At 40.4% G+C, this 24,969-nt stretch overlaps 1 protein-coding gene and 1 non-coding gene across 6 annotated transcripts; one reads left to right on the plus strand and one right to left on the minus strand.

Annotated features, from left to right (window-relative positions):
* Positions 1–822: 822 nt before the first annotated feature.
* On the minus strand, positions 823–24,866 carry Prdm4 (PR/SET domain 4). Of its 5 annotated transcripts, none has more exons than XM_047550638.1 (12): positions 24,744–24,866; positions 24,133–24,399; positions 20,809–20,942; positions 18,403–18,588; positions 15,805–16,599; positions 11,783–11,932; positions 10,488–10,627; positions 9,433–9,518; positions 8,253–8,380; positions 7,321–7,635; positions 5,295–5,463; positions 823–2,465 (listed from the first exon to the last, which is right to left on the minus strand). In XM_047550638.1, exons 2-12 carry the CDS (start codon positions 24,141–24,143, stop codon positions 2,153–2,155), a joined length of 2,427 nt encoding a protein of 808 aa, XP_047406594.1. In that variant the 5' UTR covers positions 24,144–24,399; positions 24,744–24,866; the 3' UTR covers positions 823–2,152. The 5 variants fall into 5 exon arrangements, with proteins under 5 accessions (XP_047406594.1, XP_047406596.1, XP_047406597.1 ...); XM_047550640.1 differs by having other exon boundaries at positions 24,715–24,746; XM_047550641.1 differs by lacking the exon at positions 24,744–24,866 and adding an exon at positions 24,570–24,686 and having other exon boundaries at positions 10,488–10,606.
* Trnam-cau (transfer RNA methionine (anticodon CAU)) lies at positions 3,205–3,277 on the plus strand. The gene has a single exon. It is a non-coding gene; the product is annotated as a tRNA-Met (tRNA).
* Positions 24,867–24,969: the final 103 nt, after the last annotated feature.

Raw genomic sequence — 24,969 nt, forward strand, 5'->3', positions numbered from 1 at the left:
GTTAAAAGGCACTGGTTACATAATTTGGCCAAGGTTATAGACCATCATGCTGCAAAGCCTAGGAGACCACTCTGTAAACTCCAGAGCCCACACTCATGTTCTGCCTTTTAGTGTGGCCACTCACCCAAAGCAGCAGTGGATGAGGCCACCTGCAATGGGACAGAGAAGGCTCAGAAAAGGTTTGTCAAAAGGAACTAATTTATCATCTTGTGAGAATGACTTGGAATGTGTCATTTAAAATTAGGTGAAAAATGAAGACAGTTGTAGATAAGTGGTAATGGCTACATTCTCACTTGAACATTGAGATTTCTTCTTGCTTTTGGTGTTTTGGACATTAGGCTAACTATTTTGGGCAGTATTTCCATGTTAAAGGAATTTAACCAACATGTGCTGAGATAAATGAAGACAGTGGATCCACTACCAGAGGTTTCTGGGGAAACAGAAGAGGTAGGGGGCTGCTACCCCTCCTTAGCAGAAGACTGACCTTGGAGCTGGCCCAGGCACAAGAGCTGCCCGGCTAGAGGTTTCACAACCAGTACTAGCAGCTAACCCTAATTACCCATGCCAACCATGCCCTCAGCTATAGAGCCACTGCTCCACAAGGAGGCAGCAGAGAAAGGCGGCGCACCTTAGGAAGAGGACAGGCGGGGGAGGGCGAAGGTACAGGAAGCACTGTTTGTCTAAGTACTATTACGCAGTAACAATTAGAATATGATCTCGAAGTTCTTCCCTTCTAACCTTAGAAAAACTCAAGTCGTACCTAATTTTGCCATAAAAGACTCATCCCCTTTCTCCACAAAATGAAATTATGAGAAAAGTCCTATATTTAAAAAAAATTTTTTTTAATTTTAATCCTTCCTAGAGGAATACAAATTTGAATGAAATACATTCATTTCATAAATACATTAGCAGCAAAACCTTCATCTCCAGTCTAAAGGTTGTGATTTCAAGCAGGAAGGCATGCTCCATCAACTCTGTAAACTTAAGGATGTGTCTGCTTCTTGCAAAAAGTTGGGTATGCATGCTCCCTGGGACCTGAAAACAGGTCCATCTAGTGACCGTTAAGACTTCTTTACCTTCCAAATCCTTTGGCATCCTCCATGCTTATCCATTGAGGTCCTTAGCACAGACAACTGGGAAGACCCAGCCTTGCAAATGCACTAATGCCTTTGGAGTCATGTGTTGCTTGGAGCTGGCAACAATTTAATGATATCTTGATACTCTTCACAGGGAAACCAAACACAAAGATCAGTCCCCTCCTTCCCTTCCATGAGCTGAGGTTCCACTTTGCCAGGTGAGTCCACTCATTTGTATGTGTCAGTAGACAGTACACCAGACATTATTTGGGCACTCTGTGCTCCCAGTCTCCTTCACCTGAATGGCTGGCGGCTTTACTGGAGACAAAGACATGGCTATCCTTCAAAGATCTCTATGTAACAATAACCAGGTGACTCACCCCGACCTCCATCAGTTACTGTCTCCATCAGTAGCCAGGCATCTCTCCTTTTCTTCTCGCCATCACTGCCTACTGACTGATGGGTCTTTTCTGATTTGCCCTCTAGGCACCTGCTGAAAGTCTGGGAAGCACAATTTACCCTAAATTCCCAAGTAGCCAGGAGAGGCTGGGCAGGTGCTGCTTTAAACCTGTGAGCTGCAGGTTCCACACTGCCACTGCTATTTCCAATCCATTCTTGATGCACGTAAGTTACAACAGTCTGCATAAAACACAGTCAGCACTCAGGATGGCTGTGGAGTAGGGATCTGGTTTAGAGAGTTACCAAGGCATAGGGTTGGGAGGAAAATGGAATAATGGGAGAAATTTAAAATAAATCTAGTCTGTCTGGGCAGAAGAGTGCTTTCACTCAGGCATAAATGCTTCTCCCAAATTACTATGGAAAGAACAGAGCTCAAAAGTTGACCTTTTCCTCCTGCCCATCGCTTAAAAACAGCACATGCGCTCTCTTCCCAGTCTGTTCTAAAGTGTTTCCGTTCAGATACTCCTCTGTAAGTGCTTTATCCATTCCATCAGTCCACCTGGACTGCTGGCTGGCTGGAAGTCAGAAACCATCTCATATAAAAACCACTGTAGTGGATAACTCGTTATATGTGTTTTTCCCTTTGCATTTTCCATCCAAAGCAGTTGCTTTTTCTTTTATTTATGAGCTGAGAGAGAGTCATCTGGTGAAAACATAGCACTGTTAATCCTACAGTCTTCTGTCCCCACAGAGTCTGCCAGATCTTCCTCCTCAGAGTCCTCCTCCTCCTCTTCCTCTTGTGCTGAGGAACTGGAGGTGGGTCCTTTACAGGTTTTCAGATGGCGGGTAAGATGGTATTTGGTTAGATACGCCTTTGTGCATTTTTCACAGACATAATCCCGCTTTCCTTCATGAGAATTGAGATGCTTCTTCAAGTGATTTGTTCTCAAGAACAGCTTATCGCACTTGGGACACTTGATCTGGCGTTCTCTACAAGGAACAAGAAAAACATTTGATTTGGGGTTATAAATGACAGCTGAGGCACACACTGAATTCTTCACAACCTCAGCCTTTGTCAGAGAAGTTCTACCCTTTTAGAATCGGGTTCAGCTTTAGATACACAGAGGTCTTAAAACGTGGGTACAGTTTGAATAGCATATGCTAACTTTGCCCATTTTAGGTTCTACATAAACAGAACCATCCTGTTTATATTTCTCCTGTGTCTTGCTTCTTTCACTGAATATGAAGCTTGTGAAATTCACTCGCACGTCAGTAGTTTGCTCCTTTCCAATGCTATATATTATTTATAAAGGAATCACAATTCTGTGGTACTGGATTTGTCTACTGCTAATGGACACCCTAGTGGTTTTCAGGTTTTTTTTTTTTATTCTTATCACAGGCAAGACTGTTTATGAATGTTTCCACATTCACAAATTACTCTGCAACATGTAGGAGTTTCTCCAAGAACACACACAAGAGCAATATAATTGGATCCAAGGTCAAAAACTGTGTGTATATCTCTAAGGTCAAAGAAGACAGTAACTCCACTGTTTTCAGAATAGATAATCTGAAAACCTTTGTTCATTTCTTGTGACCAAATGTGAAACAAGGTGATATAAAAAACCACAGAAACTAGGAATATTTGGTCTGACAAAAAGAGATCTAATGGGATGATGGCAGTGTCCACAAATTGCACAAAAGGTGTCACTTTAAAGAAATATTAGGGGCTGGGGATATAGCTCAGTTGGTAGAGTGCTTGCTTCATAAGCACAAGGCCCTGGGTTCAATCCCCAGCACCGCCAAAAAAAAAAAAAAAAAGAAATATTAAATTTATATATGTCATTCCAGAGGGGAGTTACAGAGTGAAAGGACAGAGGCTGATGTCAGCTTGACGCAAGCAAAACTTTTCTATGACTATATGGTATTTAAGAAGAAACAATATATCCACTTGCCAGATATTGTGGGACTCAGTCTTGTTTGGAGAAGTTCGCAGTTCTCAACCCTGGCTGGACATCAGGCACCTGGGGAGCTTTCTAACTAGGAAGGCCAGGACTCTACCCCAGACAAATTAAATTAGAACCCCTAAGGGTGGGGTCTGGGCCCCTCCTGCTTCTCACACTCACCAGGTGGTAATAGTGGGCAGTGCTATAGATGGAATGTCTGTCTCCACGACCCCCAAATTCGTATGTTGAAACCCTAACTCCTGCTACATAAGTCAGGGCCTGTGGGAGATAATTAGATTGAGTAAGAGGCCTCCAGGGTGGGATCAGTGGTCTTTTAATAAGAGGAAGACACCAAAGATCTCATTTTCTCCATATCTCTTTCTCTCTACCTACTCCCAAATGGAAGATGGGGTGGCTTAAATAACCGAAGGGGTTTCTCACCATTCTGGGGTAGGAAACCTGAGATCAGGGTGCTGGTGTATTGGGTTCTAGATGGCATCGTCTTCTTGGCTCATCACGGCTGCTTTCTCATGCTGGTTTCCTCCCCTGCTATTTAAGCCATTTGGTCTGTGGTATTTAGTTATGGCTACCTTAGCTGACCACACAGGCTGTTTGGCTAGATGATCCCAGAGGTCTCGACTTTCAACTCTAATCTTGTACAATTCCCTATTTGATAATTAGTGTCTAATCTCCCCAAATTTTATACTAATAATAAAACTAAAAATTATTTTAAAACGTCCTTTACAGCCAGGCACAGTGCTACATACCTGTGATCCCAGCTATTTGGGAAGAGGATCAAAAGTTTAAAGGCAACCTGGGCAACATGTCAAGACCCCATCTCAGGGGAAAAAAAAAAAAGGTCCTTTTGAGAGTTGAGATGTAGATCCTGACTCGCTGTATGTTCAATGTTTCGGGATGCATTGTAGTTAGAAAGCAAACAAAAGAGCTGATACCAAAGCAAGGTGTTTCTTCAAACTACAGAACATAAAGCCTCCAGTGAGTACGGATCTCTAAAGAGCACCTCTACATTTTGTCCCTCTTCCAACACTTGCTCAAGGGTGACAACTGTAAAATCTGTTTCTTCTACTACTGCTTTTCATTATACCTGGGTTCAGCAATCAATTCCTAATCAGCCTCCTGATATCTGGTCATTCTCTATCCACCTGTCAGAGCTGTCTCTATAGAACGGTTGAGTTATCATGACGCCCCTTTCCTTAGAGTCCTGCAGTACTTGCACAACCACATGAATGTAACAACATGACTGTTCTGGAAACCTAAAATTGGCTAAGGCAGCAACTTGCTTGTTTTTGTGTCAATGACAAAGACACGTGCACACACACATACACAGCACAGAACAGTTCCTGATACACTGCAGAGGTGGGCGCAGATCTTCCCCTGCCCTCCCATTATTTACAGAATGAAATTAATGTCTTAAGAGAATAAGAGGCTCTTCATGGTCCAGTGGCTGCCTCTTGCTCCATCGCTCTCACATGCACACTATGTTCTAACGATAAAGAACCACATTCGAAAGTTCTTTCTGCGTCTGTTTCTGCCTGTGACACTCTCCCTGACATACCTGACATCATTCTCACTCCTTACCCTTCTCTGCCTCCATGAATAATTCTAATTTATCTTAAGACTTAGCTCAAACTACCAGGAAGCTTTGACAGATCTTCAAGCAGTTCACGTGCCCTTTTCCTATGGCTTTTCAGCACCCAGTGCAACACACCATGATAAATATTTATTTGCTTCCAGGATAAAACCAAAATTTCTGCTTGGCTATGTAGAACACAGGAGGCATCTACCATTTGCCAGGGCAGTCAATAGATAGGGGTAGCACCTGCAAGTGCTGGAGCTGGCAGGCTCAGGTACTTACTGTGTGTGGATGAGCACATGCTGCTTGAGGTCCTGCCTGCGCATAAACAGCTTATCACAGTAATCACACTTCAGATTCTTCTCACCCGTGTGGATGACCATGTGCGATTCCAGGTGAGCCTTCTGGGTGAAAGACTTGTCACACAAAGTACACCTATAGTTCTTCTGACCTGCAAATTAACCCAAAATATCACACTGTGAATTAAACAACTGCTGGTATTCTCCAGATAAATAATATATAGGAATGCAGCAAGGCAGGAATAAGGAATAGACTGGTACCTCAACCTCACTTTTTTGGGCTATCTACCTAGAAACACTCAGAGTCGTTTATATTCTGCAACTAAAGCTAATAAATCTGTTCTCCTTCTTGCACCTCTTATCTCGTGTGTTAATGTTTGTAGCTGACACATGACACAAAATTGGGGGGAACAATACTCTTAATCCCAGTGCCCTACCTAACATAAAAGAACAACTCATGAATTTCAGTACTTGTCTGCAGGCAAACATTTTTTATAAGCTACATTTTGTACTGTTCTCTTTTTATCATATAATATGACCCCACAAGCCATACATCCTTTTAAGAGTACATAAATGAGATCCTTTCAAGAATGTATAAATAGATCCAAGTCAGGGCTCAGCAAAACTATTCTTAAAGGCTAGAAAGAATCAGGCTTGGGCTGAGGAGATAGCTCAGCTGGTAGAATGCTTGCCTTGCAAGCATCAAGGCCGAGTTCGATCCCCAATACCAGGAAAAAAAAAAAAAAAAAAAAAAAAAATCAGGCTTTGTGGGTCACAGGTCTCATCCGCAACTACTCAGTCATAGCATAAAAGGATGGAGATGGTAAAGGGTGGTGGCACACTCCTGTAATCCCAGCTACTCCACAGCTGGAGGCAGGAGGACTACGTTTGAGGCCAGCCTGGACTACTTAGGGAGACCCTGTATTAAAATAAAAAGTAAAAAGTGTTGGGATACAGGTCAGTGTTAAAGTGTTTGTCTAGCAAGTGAGAACCTGGGTTCAATTCCCAGTACCTCAAAACAAAGAAAGAAAGAAGAAAAAAAACCAAAAAAAAAAAAAAAAAACCAAAAAAAAAACAAAAAAAAACCTTCCTTCTGAAGATTTAGAGAACAAATCACCCAAGAGAGCAAAAAAACTCATCAGTTATAGTGTCTAAGGAAAAAAAAAAAAAAAAGCACTGAAAGAAAGGGTTGGTGTGTGTGGAGTTGAGACCATGGAAGTGCAAAAATCAAGTCTGGGTAGTTTACAGAGCACGATTCAAAGAGGCTAGTAACCCAGGCTGAGCTGTGCAGTGGAAAGCTCAGCTACTTCTAGGCAATTCCCTTTGCTTTAAGTCCAAACACCATGGCCAACTTTCTGGTGAACTGCATTTTTTCCAAATACATTCAAACTACTGGTGGAAGCACCTAGAAAATGAAGCATCTTACTAACTGGAAGTAACAACCTCCAAGGAGCCTCAGTCATCCATCTCACAAAGGTTTACTACCCAGTGAAGTCCTATCAGTAGTCATCTGAATTCTTTCTCTTGACATTGTTGATACACAGTATCCCCCTAAAGCTCAAAATGTTTGACAATGCAAGAAATTTCAGAGGTGAAATGACTGGATCATGGATTAATTCACTGACACAGACTCACTGAATGATAACTATAGGCAGGCAGGGGGTGCAGCTAGAGGAGATAGGTGATTGGGGGTATGGTATGTCTTTGGGGTTTATGTTTTGTCCCTCGTGAGCAGAGTGCTTTCTCTGCTTCCTGACTGCAATGTCCAGAGCTGCTTCCCTCTGCCATACCCTCCCACCATAAATTCCCCCTCACTGGGGCCTGGAGAAGTGGAAATGTTTGTCTGAAACTGTGAACCCCAAATAAACTTTTCCTCTTCTACGTTGTTCTTGTCAGGTCTTTTGGTCACAGCAATGAGAAAACTGACTAAAACAGACATCATATCTCAACTCTACCTGCAATTTCAAATTGCTGCATAAATTCCATTCTGATGGTCCTACAGAGCTTACCTGTGTGTATCTTGAGGTGGGTCCGCAGATTGCTTGGATCACTGAAAGCCTTGCTACAGAAGTCACACTTGTGGGGCTTCATGCCCATATGACCCATGAAGTGGACATGTAGTTTAGAAGGAGAGATAAAAGCTTGGGGGCACATTGAGCACTTCCACTTTCTTTCTTTGCTGTGGCCTGGCCCATGGTTGCTGCTGTGGCCCTGGCTAGGGAGATGATTATGGATGTGGCTGGTCAGATGAGCTTTGAACTCTGAATAGGAATTGCACTCCTTGCCACAGTTACAGAGGTGTACATCTGGGTGTTCAGGAACACCTTAAAAAAAAAAAAAAAAAAATTAGTGTCTTCTGATACTTAAAATTTCAAAACTGTCCTTGATATTAATAATTGTTGCTTACAAATCTCCCTTTTACCAAAATTTCCAACCTGTCCACCACCCACACAATTAAAATGTCTTACTCAACACTCTATCCCCAGCATCTCAAATAGTGTACCAAGTACATAAAGAACACTTGGTAAATACCGCATTATATGGCCTCTTTCCTAAGGAGAACTTTCAGATTTTGTAGCACAAACTCTTAACTTGTCAACATAACAGTAGAGTTTATACACGTTAAATCAACTCAATGAAGTTAGCTGACCTTCATGAGCTTAAATCTCAATACTGCTGGCTCAAAAACCTTAGAAGCTTCCCAAATCAAAGTTATAACATAAAAGCAATTTCACATTAATACTGCTTGATCAGCAACATTCAGCTTATGATGGATCTCACAGATTTTAATGCTCAAATACAGAGAGTAACAGCTTGTTTTATGTATAAAAAAGTTTGTGATTCACTTCAGCTGCCATGTAAATTATTTCCAAAAGGATACTCCTGGTCCTTAGTGTTCTTATTATGCTAGATTCGTGACAAATAAATCTTATAAACTTACCAATCTGCTGAGCATAATCCCGGCTATAATAGAAAAGCAGTTCATGTTCAGGAGGGATGTCTTGTGAGGTGCAGAAATAAATTTTTCCATCATGGGGATAAGCCACCAAATTCTGCTCTTCCCGATTCCTAAGTTATCACATTTAATAGATTAAGCATATTCTTTTTTATTTTGGTGTCTCATTATATTATCCAGGTTGGCACCAAACTCCCTGGCTCAAGCAACATTTCTGCCTCAACTTCCAACTAACTAGGACTACAGGTGTTTATCACCACAGCTGGCTCATGGAATCTTTTCCCCCCAATGCAGGGGATTGAACCCAGGGTCTTTTACAAACTAGGCAAAGATTCCTAGCTACTACATTCCTAGCTCCGTAAGCATATTAATTTTGAAATGTATACTAAGCCTCCCATACCCCCTGTAGTGAAATCATTTATGAAAACTTAGAACCGTTTTCTCTAAATCATTTTTGTAATTCCCTATCCCACCTATTAGGAGCAACTTACAGAGAAACAGAATTGTTACTTTGGTACATTAGTTGATTACCCTTTATAGTCAGAAACACAGAAGTCTATTACTGGAAGCAAAAAGTATAAATGAAATGAAGTTTTAAAAAGTACTAAGACAAAAACAAAGATAGTTAGCTAACAAGAATTAATTGCAGCCAGGCATAGTGGCATATGCCTGTAACCCCAGTGACTCATGAGGTTGAGGTTGGAGGATCACAGGTTCAAGGCCAGCATTGGAAACTTAATGAGAAACTATCTCAAAAATAAAAACTTTTAAAAGGACTGGGGGAATAGCTCAGTGGTAGAGTGTCCCTGGGTTCAATCCTCAGTAGCACATGCAAGAAAAAAATTAACTCCAATAACAGCCTAAGGGGTTGACTAACAGCCAGCATAAAGAAAAAATTTGCAAATTCAACGACTATACGTTCCTCATTACATCAGTAAGCTGAATAAACTATTCATTTAAAAAAGGGTAGTTCTGTGTGTTCTGATTTATAATCACCATTATTCAACCACTACTAAAGTGAAAATATTGAAAAAAGTCTTAGGTTTTAAATATGTGCAGGTACTGATGTAATATGGATTCTTCAGTTCTTCCATATTTTATGCAAACCTTCTTACTGAAAAACACCAGAATGGAAACAACTTCTCTCATCTACAACTACTCTTACCTGGCTTTGCGCACAAACATCATCCAATTACATTCATTTTCGTCAGTTGTAATGATGCAGAATTCGAGGACACCATTGTGGTACATCTGCCAAAAGAAAACAGACACATGTGATAAGACACTTGATAAAGTACTACACTAAATTTTGATCAGCAATCCATTCATCTGCTCATGTACAGCAGATTCCAGCTTTCCTAACCAGTGTGAAAATATATGACTCCTTCTCCACATGCTTATCACTTCACCAATCCTCCTACTTCAGCAACAGAGTAAAGAGCACCAGAGACCTCCACTTAGGGCTCAGTGCACAGAACGACTGTTCTTGATGATTCACATTCTGGCTAGAAAAGACAAACAAAAAAGTCTACTTATCCAACTATCTTCATCACTAACACAAGGCAGGCACAGAGTAATGACTATTCACTAAGGGCAAAAGACCATCCCTCCTCATTTTTCCTGTTGGACCTAGCATTCTTTTGTGTTCTATTTTGGACATCAAAACTGAAGTCCCCAAAAACAGTGGCACCTTACCTTTCTGATTATCATAAGACCTACTTTCTCACCACTTCAGTTTTGCAAGCATCATTTCCAATTCATTGAGATTCTATAAAAACATGTTATAGGAATAGCTATTTATGTCAAAATCTTGTGTTTCCATCAGAAAACTAGAGAAATAGTCTTAGCTTCGAATTCTAGAACTATTTCCCAAGCTAAATATTTAAGGAATGTTTTAATTAAAAAATGACTTTTATCATATAAACAAAGCTCTCAGCTTCAGCTGCTGAAAGTAATTAAAATTCATAAAAAGGATTAAAACTGTTGGATTAGCTCAAAAAATGGAGATGAAAACAGTTTATCCTCTATTTGTTCAGGAGCTGGTATTGTGCTATATATTTTGACCATCAAGAATAACAAAAAGGATGTAATATTAAATAAAGGACTGACAGCTAAATAGCACTGCATTAGTTCTGACTAATACTTACTTTATATCACTTTTAAAAACTACTGCATCATGATAAAAAAGCCAAAAGCCAGGAACATTACATTAGCACTGACCTTCCAGATATGGTTAACAGCCTTGTCTGTCCACTCTGCTACTTCCATGGAGTGACTCTGCTGACCAATAAGAGGCCCAAAGCAGGTGCGCACAGGAATGGTTTCTCCAGTCCATACACCTATCAGTGGACGGACACCAACTACACAATCAATGATTTAAACAACTAACAGGATACTGACACGGGTGCTTCACTCATGCAAAGACTCGTTTTCATTGACCTTAAGTACTACAAGCAAGTCAGCACTCCTGAGAGGTAACTAAGGCTGTGGGTCCTGGCCTATAAGCAAATAAAATGCAATGAATGGATTCAACGAAGCTCAGAAGAAATGCAGAGTAAGAAGCAGTATCAGAAATTCCCAATCCTAGTTGTACATACAAGGAACCTGACCTTGTCCTTCCATATACATTACTTTGAAGTTAATACACAAGAAAGAAAACACTGTTATATAATAAAAATATAAAGTGAATACTATAAAAAAAATCAAACTTCTAAAATCTTTCATGTTTAATGCACTGCTTTATATTATCTAAGCTGTTTAGCACTTTCACGGCTCATGTTCAAGCTGTAGCTGAAAGAATAATGAAACCTAATTTCATATCTTCAAAAAAAAACAGCATAGTAACTTCGAAGCCACGTTAAATTTGAATATGAGAAAACACACTCTGGCAGTCTACATTCCTTTTTCCTAAGGAGAATAAGACAAAACACACTCTGGCAGTCTGTATTCCTTTTTCTTAAGGAGAATAAGACAACTTACAAACATTTGATCAAACATCTTTTGTGCCATACAATTATTGGTGGTGGATTTTTCATGTTTTAATAAACAAGTTTCAAGGAGAGTGCTATTAGTATAATTGTTAGTGCATGAAACAGCCAGAATAAAAGTCAAGTCTTCAAGACTCAAGCCAGGACTCTTTCCTCTATTTAAACCTGATTCTAAGAAAGGGGAGGATGCAAGGCTGGAGTTGTGGCTCAGTGGTAGAACACTTGCCTGGCATGTGTGACCCCTGGGTTTGATACTCAGCACCACATATAAATAAAAAAAATAAAGATCCACTAACAATTTAAAAATATATTTTTTTAAAAAGGTAGGGGGAGGTTGCCCACTAGTTTGAAACTTTATTTACTCCACCACCAGACAGGAAAAATATTCTCTAAAACCACCCTGAGCCATAAACAAATTTTGGATCAACTAAATAATCACTAAATAATATAAATTATACGCATCCACTCTTACAACTCTACCCCAATAAAAAGAGACTTGATGCAGTTTTATGGTCCCAAGATTCTTACCAACTTCTGCTCCCACAATTGACTGGCGGAGAATGAGCTGCTTTGGGAGAGAAAGTCTTGCTCTGCTCTCTATTGGAGTATCAGGAACAAAAGTCACGGGTCCATGGTCAGGGCAATCTGAAGGATAGGCTCGGTCACAAAGAGTGCACCCTGTAACAAGCACATTTGAGAAACACAAATGGGTGTAGTTCACAGGTTAAATTATGACCTTTTTTAAAAATTTAAATGCTATTACCTAAAACGTTACCAGCAAGACAAGGTTCTAACAGAAATACTGTAATCAAAGAACCACTTTCTTACACTAAAATATATGTCCACACTTCTCTCTCTTCACACTTCAACAAGATCTAATTTTCTTTTGATCTGACAGGGAAAATTTCCTATTCAGTGCATAAAAGAAAAACTGATTAAAAAAAAACATGAGAAACTGCACAGTGGTAGAGCACTTGCCTAGCACAAACAAGGCCATGGTTTGATCCCCAGCACTACGACAAAAGTGAAAAAGTAACATTCTATTACTTCGACAATCAAGTATTATTATCCCTTACATTAAACAGATGAAGCAATACTTTTGGATTTGGTATCCTAAAGTGCAAAAGATTACAATTCTGAACTATAAGAGAAAATCGAGTTGTTGTTAGTCATGCAGAGTAGAAATAAAGATGCCATTGTGGACAGAGGAGTCAGAGCCAGCTACGTCAGGCCTAGTTCATAACACATTCTAAAGAAAAAAAAAATTGTGATCTGCTCTCGTGCAGAACAGGCAAAATCATACTCATGCCCAACTACTTGCTCATGCAGTCCTTCTGTTTGCATTGTTAGAGAGGGTACTGCCTTCATTCACTGTTCTCTTTGGTTTGGGGGTTTTCATTTGTTTTCAGTCCTGGGCATTGTACCTAAGGGTGCTCTACCACCTAGCTATATCCCCAGCCCTTTATTCTTCCAAGACAGGGTTTCACCAAGGTGCTCAGGCTGGCCTCAAAACTTGTAATTGTCCTGTCTCAACTTCCCAAGGTGCTGGCATTACAACCATGCACCATGACATCCAGTTTTATAAGCTATTCTCGATTTTTACTGCAACTTCACTTTTACACACTAATGAGTGTACTTTTCCATGTTTTATTCTATTCTTTATACTTCCCTTTCTGTGTTAAGGAATAGTATTCATGACACTGTTATTCAATGACTGAGTTCAGATTTTCCAAATTCATTCACAAAGTAGCTGAATACATAAACAAACCTTAGAACCACAGTCATGTCTTATTTTGCTAACAATCCATTTGAAATTAATACTCAAATGGCATAAAATGTGCAAGTTTTCATATTTAGTAATATAACTTCTACTTCTACTATTACTTAATAAAAAAAAAAAAAACAACAACTAATCAGATTAGAGATCCCCTATACTGAAGAGAACGATTCTCCTCTGCTCTTTAGAGGATCATCTCCAAAGGAGATTCAGACTTCATACTGCAAAAAATGCTTAAAGGTTTCTCCAAAGATACACAAACAGCAATAAGTACAAAAGATGTTTAACATAATTAGTCATTAGGGAAATGTAAGTTAAAAACCACAATGAGGTGCCACTTCACATTACTAGGATGGCTATAATAAAAATAGAAACCATGGGTGGGCCAGGAAGTAGAGAAACTGGAACTTTCATATACTGCTAAGAATGCAAAATGGCACAGCTACTTCAGAAAACAGTCTGGCTGATTCCCAAGAAGTTAAATATAAACATTGTACCCCCTAAATATGTACAATTATTATGTGTCAATTGAAATTTGTGGGCTGGGGATATAGCTCAGTTGGTAGAGTGCTTGCCTTGCAAGCATAAGGCCCTGGGTTCAATCCCCAGCACTGCAAAAAAAAAAAAAAAAAAAAAAAAGTACATGAAATTTGTAAAAGTGTGCATTTATGTATGTATATATACTACAGTGCTGGGCATTAAACCCAGGGTCTCATGCATGCTGGGGAAGTGCTCTACCATTGTGCGATGTTTTTTAAAGTCAAAAATGGAGTAATTTCATTCCTAGATGTACATCCAAGAGAATTAAAAACATCTGTTCATACAAAAACTTATACATGAATGTTCACAGCAGTATTCAAAATAGCCGAAAAGCGGAAACAACCAAAATGTACATCCGCTGAATGGCTAAATAAAGTGTAGTATATTCAAATTGTGGAATACCATTCAGCTATAAAAAGGAATGCAGTACTGACACATGCTACAACATGGGTAAGCCAGGATATTATGCTAAAGAAAGAGGCCAGACACAGGTCACATATATTATGATTCCACTAATATGAAATATCCACACAGACAAATCCAGAGCGAGAAAGTAGATTAATGAGTGCCTCAGAGTGAAGTGGAAGGAGGGAATGAGAAGTAATTGCTAGTGGGCTTGAGGTTTCTTTATGGGCTGATTCAAATGTTTGGAATTAGCAGTGATGGTAGCACAACTTTTGAATATACTGAAAATCACTAAATTGTACATTTTAAAATGTACATGTAAGCTGGGTGCAGTAGTACATGCTTGTAATCCAGCAGCTTGGGAGGCTGAAGCAGGAAGCTCAAAAGTTCTGATAACCCTTAGTAACACAGACCTATCTCAAAATAACAAAAAGGGCTGGGGATGTAGCTCAGTGATAGAGCACCCCTGGGCTCAATTCCCAACACCAAAAAGAAAAAAATGTTTACATGTTATAAACTTGAGATTTTAAAGGTTAATACAAGGGGATCAACCCATAGACTGACTTCTGCAGCCCCACACTGTGGTGGGCTTCCTCCTCTCACACTCCTGTTCAGTCTACTTTGGAAGCTCTCCCTCTGCGGCTGTCTGGATAAGCCCCGCCCTCTTCTCACTGTACACACACACTACACAGTTTAGCCACAATCAACCACTTGGTGTTAATAATCTCTAAATACTTCCAGTCAGACAGACCTTTCCCGAGCTCCAGATTCAATGTCTCATTAGACATTTCCACAGGGCAGCTTATAAACACAAATCAAATGCCTAATACTGAACTCAGCACCACTCCAAAAAATGCAATAATCGAATCTCTTCTTTCATTATCCTCTCTACACAAATTCCAAGCCAAAAACCAGGGTTTTCTCCCAAACCTCTCCCCTTCCCCAACTTAATCCAGTCCACAGTTCTGCTGAGTTCTTTGTAAATGGCCTCCAATTTCTTCACCCTCATCATCTCTACCCTAGGTTGGAAAATCACCGCTTCTCACTTGAATTGTGGCAGCTCCAGTACTGTTCACTTGTCTATGCTCCCATCACAGGGGCTCTCTGAGGACTGTCATATCCCCAGCATCTAGTACACAGGTTGGCATACTAACAGCACACAACACATTGCTTGCATGAATGAGGCACACAGTGTGATCACTTGTTTTTGTTGCCCAATAAAAAGAACTTTCACATGATATGTATTCTGAGAAAAAAATGCATTTACATCCACTCACATTTTTCCATAGGGTTATAAAAGTGATCAAGATTTTTTTTCTTTTGGTCTTGTGTTGAAAGTACTCAAGTCATGTGACACAGTTTAGCCTCTAGTTTATTACTAGAACTCTATTTATGAGAACTTGGAAAACACCTTACTATTATAAGGCTAAACTTATTTGTAAAGTAAAGAAATGACTTCTTTTCTTCAAGAGGATGCTATAACAACCAGTGAAGTGTACATTACTTGGCTTACTTGAGAAAAAGGTAACACATTAATAAAAGGAGAATACAAAGAAAAACTCCAAAGTCTAATAACTTTCCATACTCCCTTAATCCATGCCAGACTTTGTCACTAACCCTATTAGGAATGATGGTCTTTTATTCTTTATTTTTTAAAATATTTTTTAGTTGCTAATGGGCCTTTATTTTATTATTTATATGTGGTGTTGAGAATCAAAACCAGTGCATTCCACGTGCTAGGCAAGTGCTCTACCACTGAGTTACAACCCCAGCCCATGATGGTCTTTTCAAATCAATATTTCGAAAAAGAAAAGCTAAGCACACTCACAAATTGTAAACAAAGTTGCCATGTTTTCCTTGTTTGAATTGGAGTCTTCCATTTGCAGTGAAGGTGGTACAAAAGAAAGAGTGTCTGAAGATACATCTACATGACCTGTACCCATAGCAACCTCCTGAGTGATGGAGGAGACAGCCACAGGTTCTAGGCTGAGGCCAACTTCATGGAGGGAAACAGATTCTAGGGAGGCGAGATTGTGTGAGGTAGAGAGTGCCACGCTTACAGAGTTGGTGCTCATGGCCACAGTGTGGATGGAATCACTGAGAGCACTATCAGACATCCCGTTGACACGACTTGCAATGTGGTCTGTTTCCATGACCACAGGGAGTTCCAGGCCATTCCCATGAATGGGTATCACACCACCATGTCCTACAGTGTCTGCTGCAAGGTTGCTGCTCACAGAATCCACAGAGAGAGGTTCATGACTTCTGGAGCCGTTTGGGATCTGGGAATGCTCGCCTGCAACACCGTCCATTGTAAGCTCCTCTGCCATTCCATCTGTAGAGATTGGGCTGGTAACTCTGGAAACGTTCTCCATGGTGATTGTTGTGTCCAAAGCCACCTCATGGCCATCACTAGGATGAAGGCTTTGGGCACCGTGTGTGTTCACAGAACGAGAGTCTATTGAAACAATGCCTGGTTCTAATCCGACATTTCCATTGGACTGGTAGGGATCGAGAGCTGATGGGTTATTGGTGATAGACAATGCTGTATTACCATCAACATTTATAGAGTTCGGGTGGATATACTGAGGAGGTGGTCTGTCAGCTAAATAAGATAAAATGCCTGAGAAAAATAAAAGATTAGGGATCAGAGACGTTTTACATTGCTACATATTAAAAATTCCAAATGCTAGAAACTATTTTCCTTAAAAATATAAAATCTCCTATTTTAATCAATATCCGTATTTTATAAATAGCAACATACGAATAAATGAGTTCTTTCTGTGAAATCCTAAAAAATTAGCCATATTCCTTTGAAGCCAGGCAGAAAATCATTTAAATGCTTCCTTTAATATTTATGTGGTAGCAATTCCTGAGTCCTACAGTGCTAAAATTTGCTCTATAAGAAACTAAAGTAAAAAGATTTTAGTGCAGATTTTGTTATATCTTCTACTAATGAATTATATTTAACTCACTAAACTATCACAACACATTAAACTCTACCCGAAACAAGTCACAAATGTACCACTTCTACGGAAACAAAACAAAGCCTGTGTGTGTGTGCGTGTGTGGTGTGCTGGGGTGGAACCCAGGGCCTCAAGCATGCTAGGCAAGTGCTCTAACACTGAGTTATGTTCCCAACCCCAAAAAAACTTTTCAACTTGTGCTTGCAAGGACATAGTGAAATGGTACTTGCTAAACTGCTAATGGAAGTGTAAATTACTAAAATCTCTTTGGAAAGTACATCTATGAAGAACCTCAAAAATATTCATACCATCTTACACAAGAAATTCTGATTATGCTGACCTTCCCCAAACACATTTTGGTAAAATATTATACACAAAGATATTCATAAGAACATCAGTTAGAATGGGGGTAAAGCCTGGAAAAAATCAACCTGGCCAACAATAAAGACTAATATAATGAACTAAAGAATATGCATTTTAATGAAAAGCACATAGCAGCAGAAAAATAAAGTTGAAGCAAAGAAAAATATTAAGTGAAAAAAGTAAATAATTATGTATACGTATGACCTTAATTTTGAAAAACAGTAAACACCTATACCCAAAATACTAGACAGGAAGGAAGTACATCAAAAAAGATGGACGCAGGGACTTTGAGAGGTTTCCCTCTAACACTTTCCTAAAAGAACAAAAATTCAATGTACTTTAAAAAACAATGGCACTGCAGCAGGACATGTGGTTGGTAGGAATTATAATTACAGAATTAATGCATGCACCTATAAATCTAGCACCTTGGAAGGTTGAGGCAGGAGGATCACAAGTTCAAGAACAACCCCAGTAAGTCAGGAAGAGCCTGTCTCAAAATAATAAAAAGGGTTGGGGATGTGGCTCAGTAGCACAACAGCCCTGGATTCAATCCCCAGTACCCGACTCCCACTCCACCAAAAAAAAAAAAAGAGAAAGAAAAAAGAAAAATTGTATCAAGGAGATGCCAAAGGAGAAAGAAGAAAAATTGTTTTTGTGCAATTAAAAAATTTGGCTTAGTCAAACTGCTATATGAAGAATGTATTAGCTGGGCATGGTGACATATGCCTGTAATCCCGCAGGTCAGAAGGCTGAGACAGGAGGGTTACAGGTTCAAAGCCAGCCTCAGCAACTTAGTGAGGCCCTAAGCAACTTGGCCAGACCCTGTCTTTAAATAAAAAATAAAAAGAGCTGGTGATATAGCTCAGTGGTTAAGTACCCCTAGATTCAATCCCTGGTGCCAAAAACAAGAATATATACACATTCTCAGAGGAAAGTATATAAATATAAACAAAGTTTTTGTTTTTTTTCCCCCCACCTAGGGATTAATATCCAATAATGTCAATGAGGCAAGAGTTTTATTCAAATCTTCAAGAACTAAGGTTAAAAGCTGGCTCTATGCTCCCTACCCCCGCCCAACAAAGAACTACAAAACTTACCAGGTAGAATGGTTCTGAAGTAACTGCTCTCCAGGTGAGGGTAAGGTGGTGGAGGTAGGGTATAGTTTCTTTCAGGTAACCCACACATCACCCCTCGATCCCCAATACCCATTGGGAGCATCAGAGACAAAGCAGAAGGCAAAGAGCTCAGGGAGGGACCCAAGTTTGGAATCGCCACTGGCAGACCTACAAAAAAAAAATTTTTTTCCCCCATAAATAAAAGAAAATAAATACTTAAAAGTTCTCTCCACAGCCACTGGCTAAACTCAGAAAAGTTTTTGCATGTGAGCAAAAATCTCACCTTAGTAGCCTTTCTTATCCCTAGATAGACAAATATCTAATACATGACTAAGCAAAATAGTTTTAGTCCCAGAATTAGTTCCTAAAGTTAGTTTAAAAATGAAAGATGATCCTTCAGTTATCAGTATTGCTCTTAACCCATTGAGTCCCAAGTTTTCAATTCTGTGAATATAATGACAACAGTGCATTAAAATAGGTTGAAAATAATAATCTATATGTATATTAATATAACGATTATTGCAATCATGTCCTTTTCTTTGTTATATTATCTATGTTATAGACTGTATGTGTTTACAGATGTTCCATATCTGGAACAATGGGACAAAAGGGGTTAAGAATCAAAACATTTAATTTACAATTAAAAACCTAGTTTAAAGAACATTTAAAAAGAAAACAAATTATATTCAGAAAAACAAAGGGAAAATTATTCACAGGAGTGGAGTATGAATTTTCTTTTTACTTATTTTCCTTTCTATATGGTGAGAATGTTTTTTTAAAAATTCAGATATGCTTCTACTTTCAAGAGTGCAATTCAAAATCAGATATAAAACTGTACATGTCCTTCAATTGATGAATGGATAAAGAAACTGTGGTATATATACACAATGGAATATTACTCAGCTATAAAGAATAATAAAATTATGGCATTTGCAGGCAAATGGATGAAATTGGAGAATATCATGCTAAGTGAGATAAGCCAATCTCAAAAAACCAAAGGACGAATGATCTTGCTGATAAGCGGATGATGACACATAATGGGGGGTGGGAGGGGGGCAAGAATGGAGGAAGGAGGGACTGTATTGAGGGAAAACGGGTGGGGGGGTGGGGGGGAGTAAAAAATAACAGATGAATCAAACATCATTACCCTATGTAAATGTATGATTATGCAAATGGTATGCTGTTACTCCATGTACAAACAAACAACATGTATCCCATTTGTTTACAATAAAAATAAATTTAAAAAAAAGAATGCCTGTACCTAGGCAGCAGTGCTGCTAACTCATTCTTCCTAATGGCATAAATAAATATAATGTGAGAAACCAACAGGAAAGAAAAAAAAAAACTGTACATAGACACTTTCATACAGTCTTTTTAACAGATGCTGTGCCTCACAATCAATAAAAAATGTAAAGCTTCGATGATAACTACCTTGAATTACATCTACTTGCAAGTGCTGAAGTGGCCCTCACTGTGCCTAAGTATCATGATGAATACTCACCAACTCGGACAGTGCTGACTTTGCATATTTTTGTCAGGAGCAATATTTTTTAATAAGCTTTTCCTCCTTAACAAAAGGAATGCCAAAGAGACAATCAGAAGGGTTAACCACTAATAATTGCTTTTTAAATTTCTTTTGTGGATACTTAAATGTAAAGAGATCCTGGCTTTGATCTTAGTCAACTGCTGTGTTTTACTAATTAATCAGATAATTCTCTACAGAGAACTAACTAAACAACTTATAGATTTATCTAAGATAATCCTAAACACTAACTCCTATTTTGAACAAAGTCTAGTATATTACAATGTCAAAGATTAATACAAATCAATGCTTATTTAATTCTTCTCCATTTCAATAGCAAAAAATAAAACTAGATAAAATTAAACAAAAAAAAAAAAGTACAGTGACAGAAGAATGAACTTTTCTTGTACTATTCTCTCTGAGTGATAAGGCTCACAGGGAGCTCTGCAGAAGAGCTACATCTGTGATACCACCTCTTTGCCAGAATTTCAGGTCTGGCACATTTGTTCAGTTTCAAATCTAGTAATAAAACCCAATTTCCCATGCTTCTGGGAATTAAAGAGTAAAGTTAGCTGATTCTCTTCTATTAACTCAGAGACAGAGTGCCAAGGTGTGAAACAGATGAATGGATAACCTGATAGAATGTCAAGGTTTGGACAAGGCTACTAACCCAAAGGAGACTGTAGGAAAAAAACAAAAGAAAAAAACAAAAACAACAACAAAAAAAACCCTACTACTCCTATCCACTAGAACTCTGCAACTCTACAAAAATATTTTCTTTTATGCTACCATGTGTGGGGCTGCCATTCCGGCCCACCCAGTGAAGTGCTGCAGTGCAGAGGCAGAGGCACTCCCTTACCACTCACCGGGGGCAGGGATGGCACTGTGAGTGGGCGAGGCAGCCAACCCCAGGTGGCTTCCTGAGACTGGCAAGGCATTGCTCACAGAGGATGAAGTCAGCTGCTCCATCCCCACTGGGCTCAGGTTCATTTCATTCATCCTAGGAAAGATCACACACAACCCGTTACGCAAAATTACCTCAGTGACTTCATGTGAAGATATTCAAGAATCTGAATTTGTAGGGATGGGGAAATGGCCTGACCAACTAACTACTCATTTCCATGCCCTGAACCCTCTGAGAGAGCTAAAAATGCTGATAAGAAACTGGGATTCAGAGAAGTTAACTAACCTACATGAATGTCATATAGCAGAAACAGGATTTGAATTCAGATTAGCTTTGTTCCAAACCCTACAGACACCATTCAAAGGAAAGTCTGCAATCTGTACAGCACATTGGCAATGAATTTGTTTTTTCAATCACCCAAGTCTTTCTTCTCACCAAAGTTATTTTCTCTAATTGGCTTATTATTTCAAACTATTCAAAAATTTTTACTAATCCTTTTTATCAGGAGTTGAGGCAATCCTGGGCCTGATTCAGATGACCAATGGTGTGAAGCAGCATACTTTTCCCAGGGGTCAATATTTTATTAAAAATCCCTTAATAATCAATCAACATCCTCTATCAAGGTTCATTACATAAGCTTTGCTAGAACATTATTAAACATTACTTTGAATTCTCACACCTATTCTGCCAAATAAGGTATATGAAGAAACTAAAACTCAAAGGTGGCAAGCCATATGCCCCAAATCACAGAGTAATTAAATGAAAGAACATAAATCATCCTGTAAAATACTGCCAAGAAGTTTATTTTTTTTTTTATATGCCAATCTGTTTTCTAACACAGACCATTTTTGGCAGGCTTAAGAATCAAAAATCACCTTTTCTATGCAATCCATCTTGCAGTGCCACTAAAAACATCTTAAAAATAAGAGTAATACTGATGTGAACACGGCATTATTGGAGGTTGTTTTCAAAAAAGAATTAGTTCCCAATTAGAATTCAGAGACTATCATATTAAAATCACTACCATTTAAAGAGGCTAGCCAACATGCTAATTCAAGGTGGTCTCTAGTGACCTTTAATCCTTATGCTGGGTAACAGTGTTACACATTCTTCTTTGTGTATCTACCTATATTTGGGGTGGGAGAAACAGGGGAAGGGAAGGGAATCAAATGGGGCTCCATATTCCTCAGCAGTGAAGGCAAACCCAATAGGTTTTTAATTCTGAAAAACAGCAATGACATTTTAACAATCAAACTGAAACTAATAATAGCTAATACTTATTACTCCCTTATCACGAGTTAGGCACTGGGCTAAGCGATTTATGTGTAACTGTCTCATTTAATCCTCATAAATACCACAACATAGGTACTTTTGTTAATCCTGCTTTAAAGATGAGGAAATCTAGACTCAGGCTAAGAAACTTAACCCAAGAACATGTAACTAGTCAGAGGTAGGGTTAGGATTTAAACCCAGATCTAATTTAAGAAACACAAACTCTTGCTGGGCATGATAATGTACACCTGTGATCCCAGCTGCTTAGGAGGCTGAGGCAGGAGGATTGCTAGTTCAAAGCCAGCATCAGTAACTTAGCAAGACCCTGTCTCTAAATAAAATATAAAAATAGGGCTGGGGTGAGGCTCAGTGGTTAAGCACCCCTGGGCTCAATCTCTGGTACAAAAAAAAAAAAAAAAGAAACCCAATCTTTTAACTATGATGAGAAAATTATGATAAAAGAACTGTTTGGCTTTTATAGTTTTAATGCTTTAGGACCTATTTAGTAGGGTACATCTTAAAGTCCCATACACACCTGTATCTTGAATTATTCTACACCCATAGGGTTCACCCTTTTCCTTAGCCAGGTTATCTCATAAGCTCTTGGACATTAAGTACACAAGGCGAACCTAGTAGAAAAGGCACTCTGAACATTTGATTTGATGGAGCAATGTAAAACTCATCAGCCTTGAAAGATATCTAGAGTCACATGCAAATGAAGCACACTATATGGACAGTATATTAACAACAGTATCTTACTTATTACTCACAAAATGCAAAAACTTCTTGTAACCTAAAGAAACCACAGATACCTTAATTCTGGGAGATTCTGAGCTTGATTTAACAGACTTTTCCTATAATTTTTTATAGCTACAACTATAACTAAAACACAATAATCACTGGAACAATTAAGAGCCCACAACAAATTGGTTACAATTATTTTTAAAGTAGAACTTAACATTTGTAGTTTTCACTCCCATTCTGAAAATTCCTGAATATCTATCTATGTACCTAACCTCAAAATAAAAACCAAAATGGTGTTTCTAGGTTGACTTCTGGACCTTCTCAAACCAGTTCCAACCAGAGTTTAATGCAAGAGGCTCAGCAGATTTCTGCTTTGTTCTGAGTCACTAAAATGTGATGACCTCAGCAGCCATAAACCAGAGGTAACTAGTATCCCACAGAGAGGCAGAGGAAGGGAATGTACAATATGATTCTCATAAGACTCTCTTACTCTAAAGGGCAACTGTATGTTAACTACCTACCCTTCTCATGAAGGATTCTAAGGAGCAATCCTGGAAGAAAGGGCCACTTCCCTACTCATTTCCTATCCTCCTGTACAGTTTATGTATTTTTAACTGATTTATGTACACACTGGTCAGTTGCTGGTCTTGCAACTTTTTCCTGGAATGACATACAAGAAGCTAACTGAAATGCATGCTTTACAAAAGCAATGGGCAATCTGGATGATTTCAATAAATTCATGTTTCATCTTCCTCAATCTAAATATACGGCCTTTGAAAGAATCCTGAAAACCGAACCAAACAATTCTGTCTTTGGTCTGCCTCTGTACTCTACGGGTATGGTTCACAAAGTACTTTAAGCACCAGCCTGCAGAATTAAGAACATAATCTCTCCACTCTACCACCCCTGCCACAGGGTAACCAATAAAACTCAAGAAGCACAACGGGAAAGGAAGGAAGAGGAGAAAAAAGCACTTTCCTGATAATGATATGATCAAATAACTCAAATACACTGGAAAAAGGTGTCAACCAGCCAACATACGCCTGTGGATAATTTGGAACAACTGTTCACACTCAGAGTAAATCAGGATGAATGAGAGTATCTTCGACCCAACGCTAGTTTCTGGATTTTGATTCCCTTGGGACACAAACCCAGATGCACCATCACACCTGTAGCCCTCCGATGGCACCAAAAACAGAAGCACCAACTCGGCCACTCATCTGCCACAGGTTCGCCAACGCTGTCACCCGCGCTGCGCCCACGTCCTTACCTGTGATGCATCTGCTGCGGGGCCAAGCGTCGCAGAGAAAAGCGCTCCGGAGGCGGGGAACCGGCATCGGGGTTCGCGTTCCAGCGTCACGTGCTACCGCATCTTGCTCACAACCGCTGCACAACCGCGGCCACTCGTCCTCGGGGCCGCCCGGGGCCGCCCAACTTCTCCCAAGGGCCGGTGGCCGCGCACCCCGCCGCGGGATGGGGCATGCTGGGGGACACCCAGGGCCTTTCCTCCAGAAGCTTCGAGGAGGAGCTGCCCAACCTGGGGTGGGGCGGAAAGAGCGGTCACCAAACTGGGGGAACGCACCCGTCTCCTCGCCCCCGGAGAGCCGCAGGCGCTGCGACAGCGCCGCCGGGGCCGCGCTCGCTCGCCCGCCCGCCGGCCGCGGGCCCGCAGGCCGCCCTCGCCCGCCCGGCCCGCGCGCAGCCCACCTGCCGGCCGCGCGGGGGGCGCGCACCTGCCCCTCCGCTTTGTTCCTCATCCGGGCAGAGCTGGCCTGGGGCCCTCCCCGCCCTCGACCCCCGCGCCCCAGGGCCGCTCCCCTAACGTTTCCCGCCCGGCCCCGCCCGGTCCCACCCGGTCCCGCCGCCTCCTCAGCGCCGCACCCTCCCCGGCGCGTTTCCGGCTCCTCAGCCACTCGGGGCGACTACCGCCCCGCCCCCCGTGCGCGCGCCCCTCCCCCAGTCCGGCCCCCCTCCGCGCGTGCGCACCGCAGGGACCCGGGCCGGAGGGGGCGGGCCTCGAGAGGCTCAGGCTGGAGCGCCGCATCTCCGGCCGGCCCGATCTGGTCGAGCGCCGAGCGATCGACCCACGGTTGCTAGGCGACCCGTG

Source organism: Sciurus carolinensis, chromosome 4 (assembly GCF_902686445.1).
Source record: "Sciurus carolinensis chromosome 4, mSciCar1.2, whole genome shotgun sequence".
Classification (NCBI taxonomy): Eukaryota; Metazoa; Chordata; class Mammalia; order Rodentia; family Sciuridae; genus Sciurus; species Sciurus carolinensis.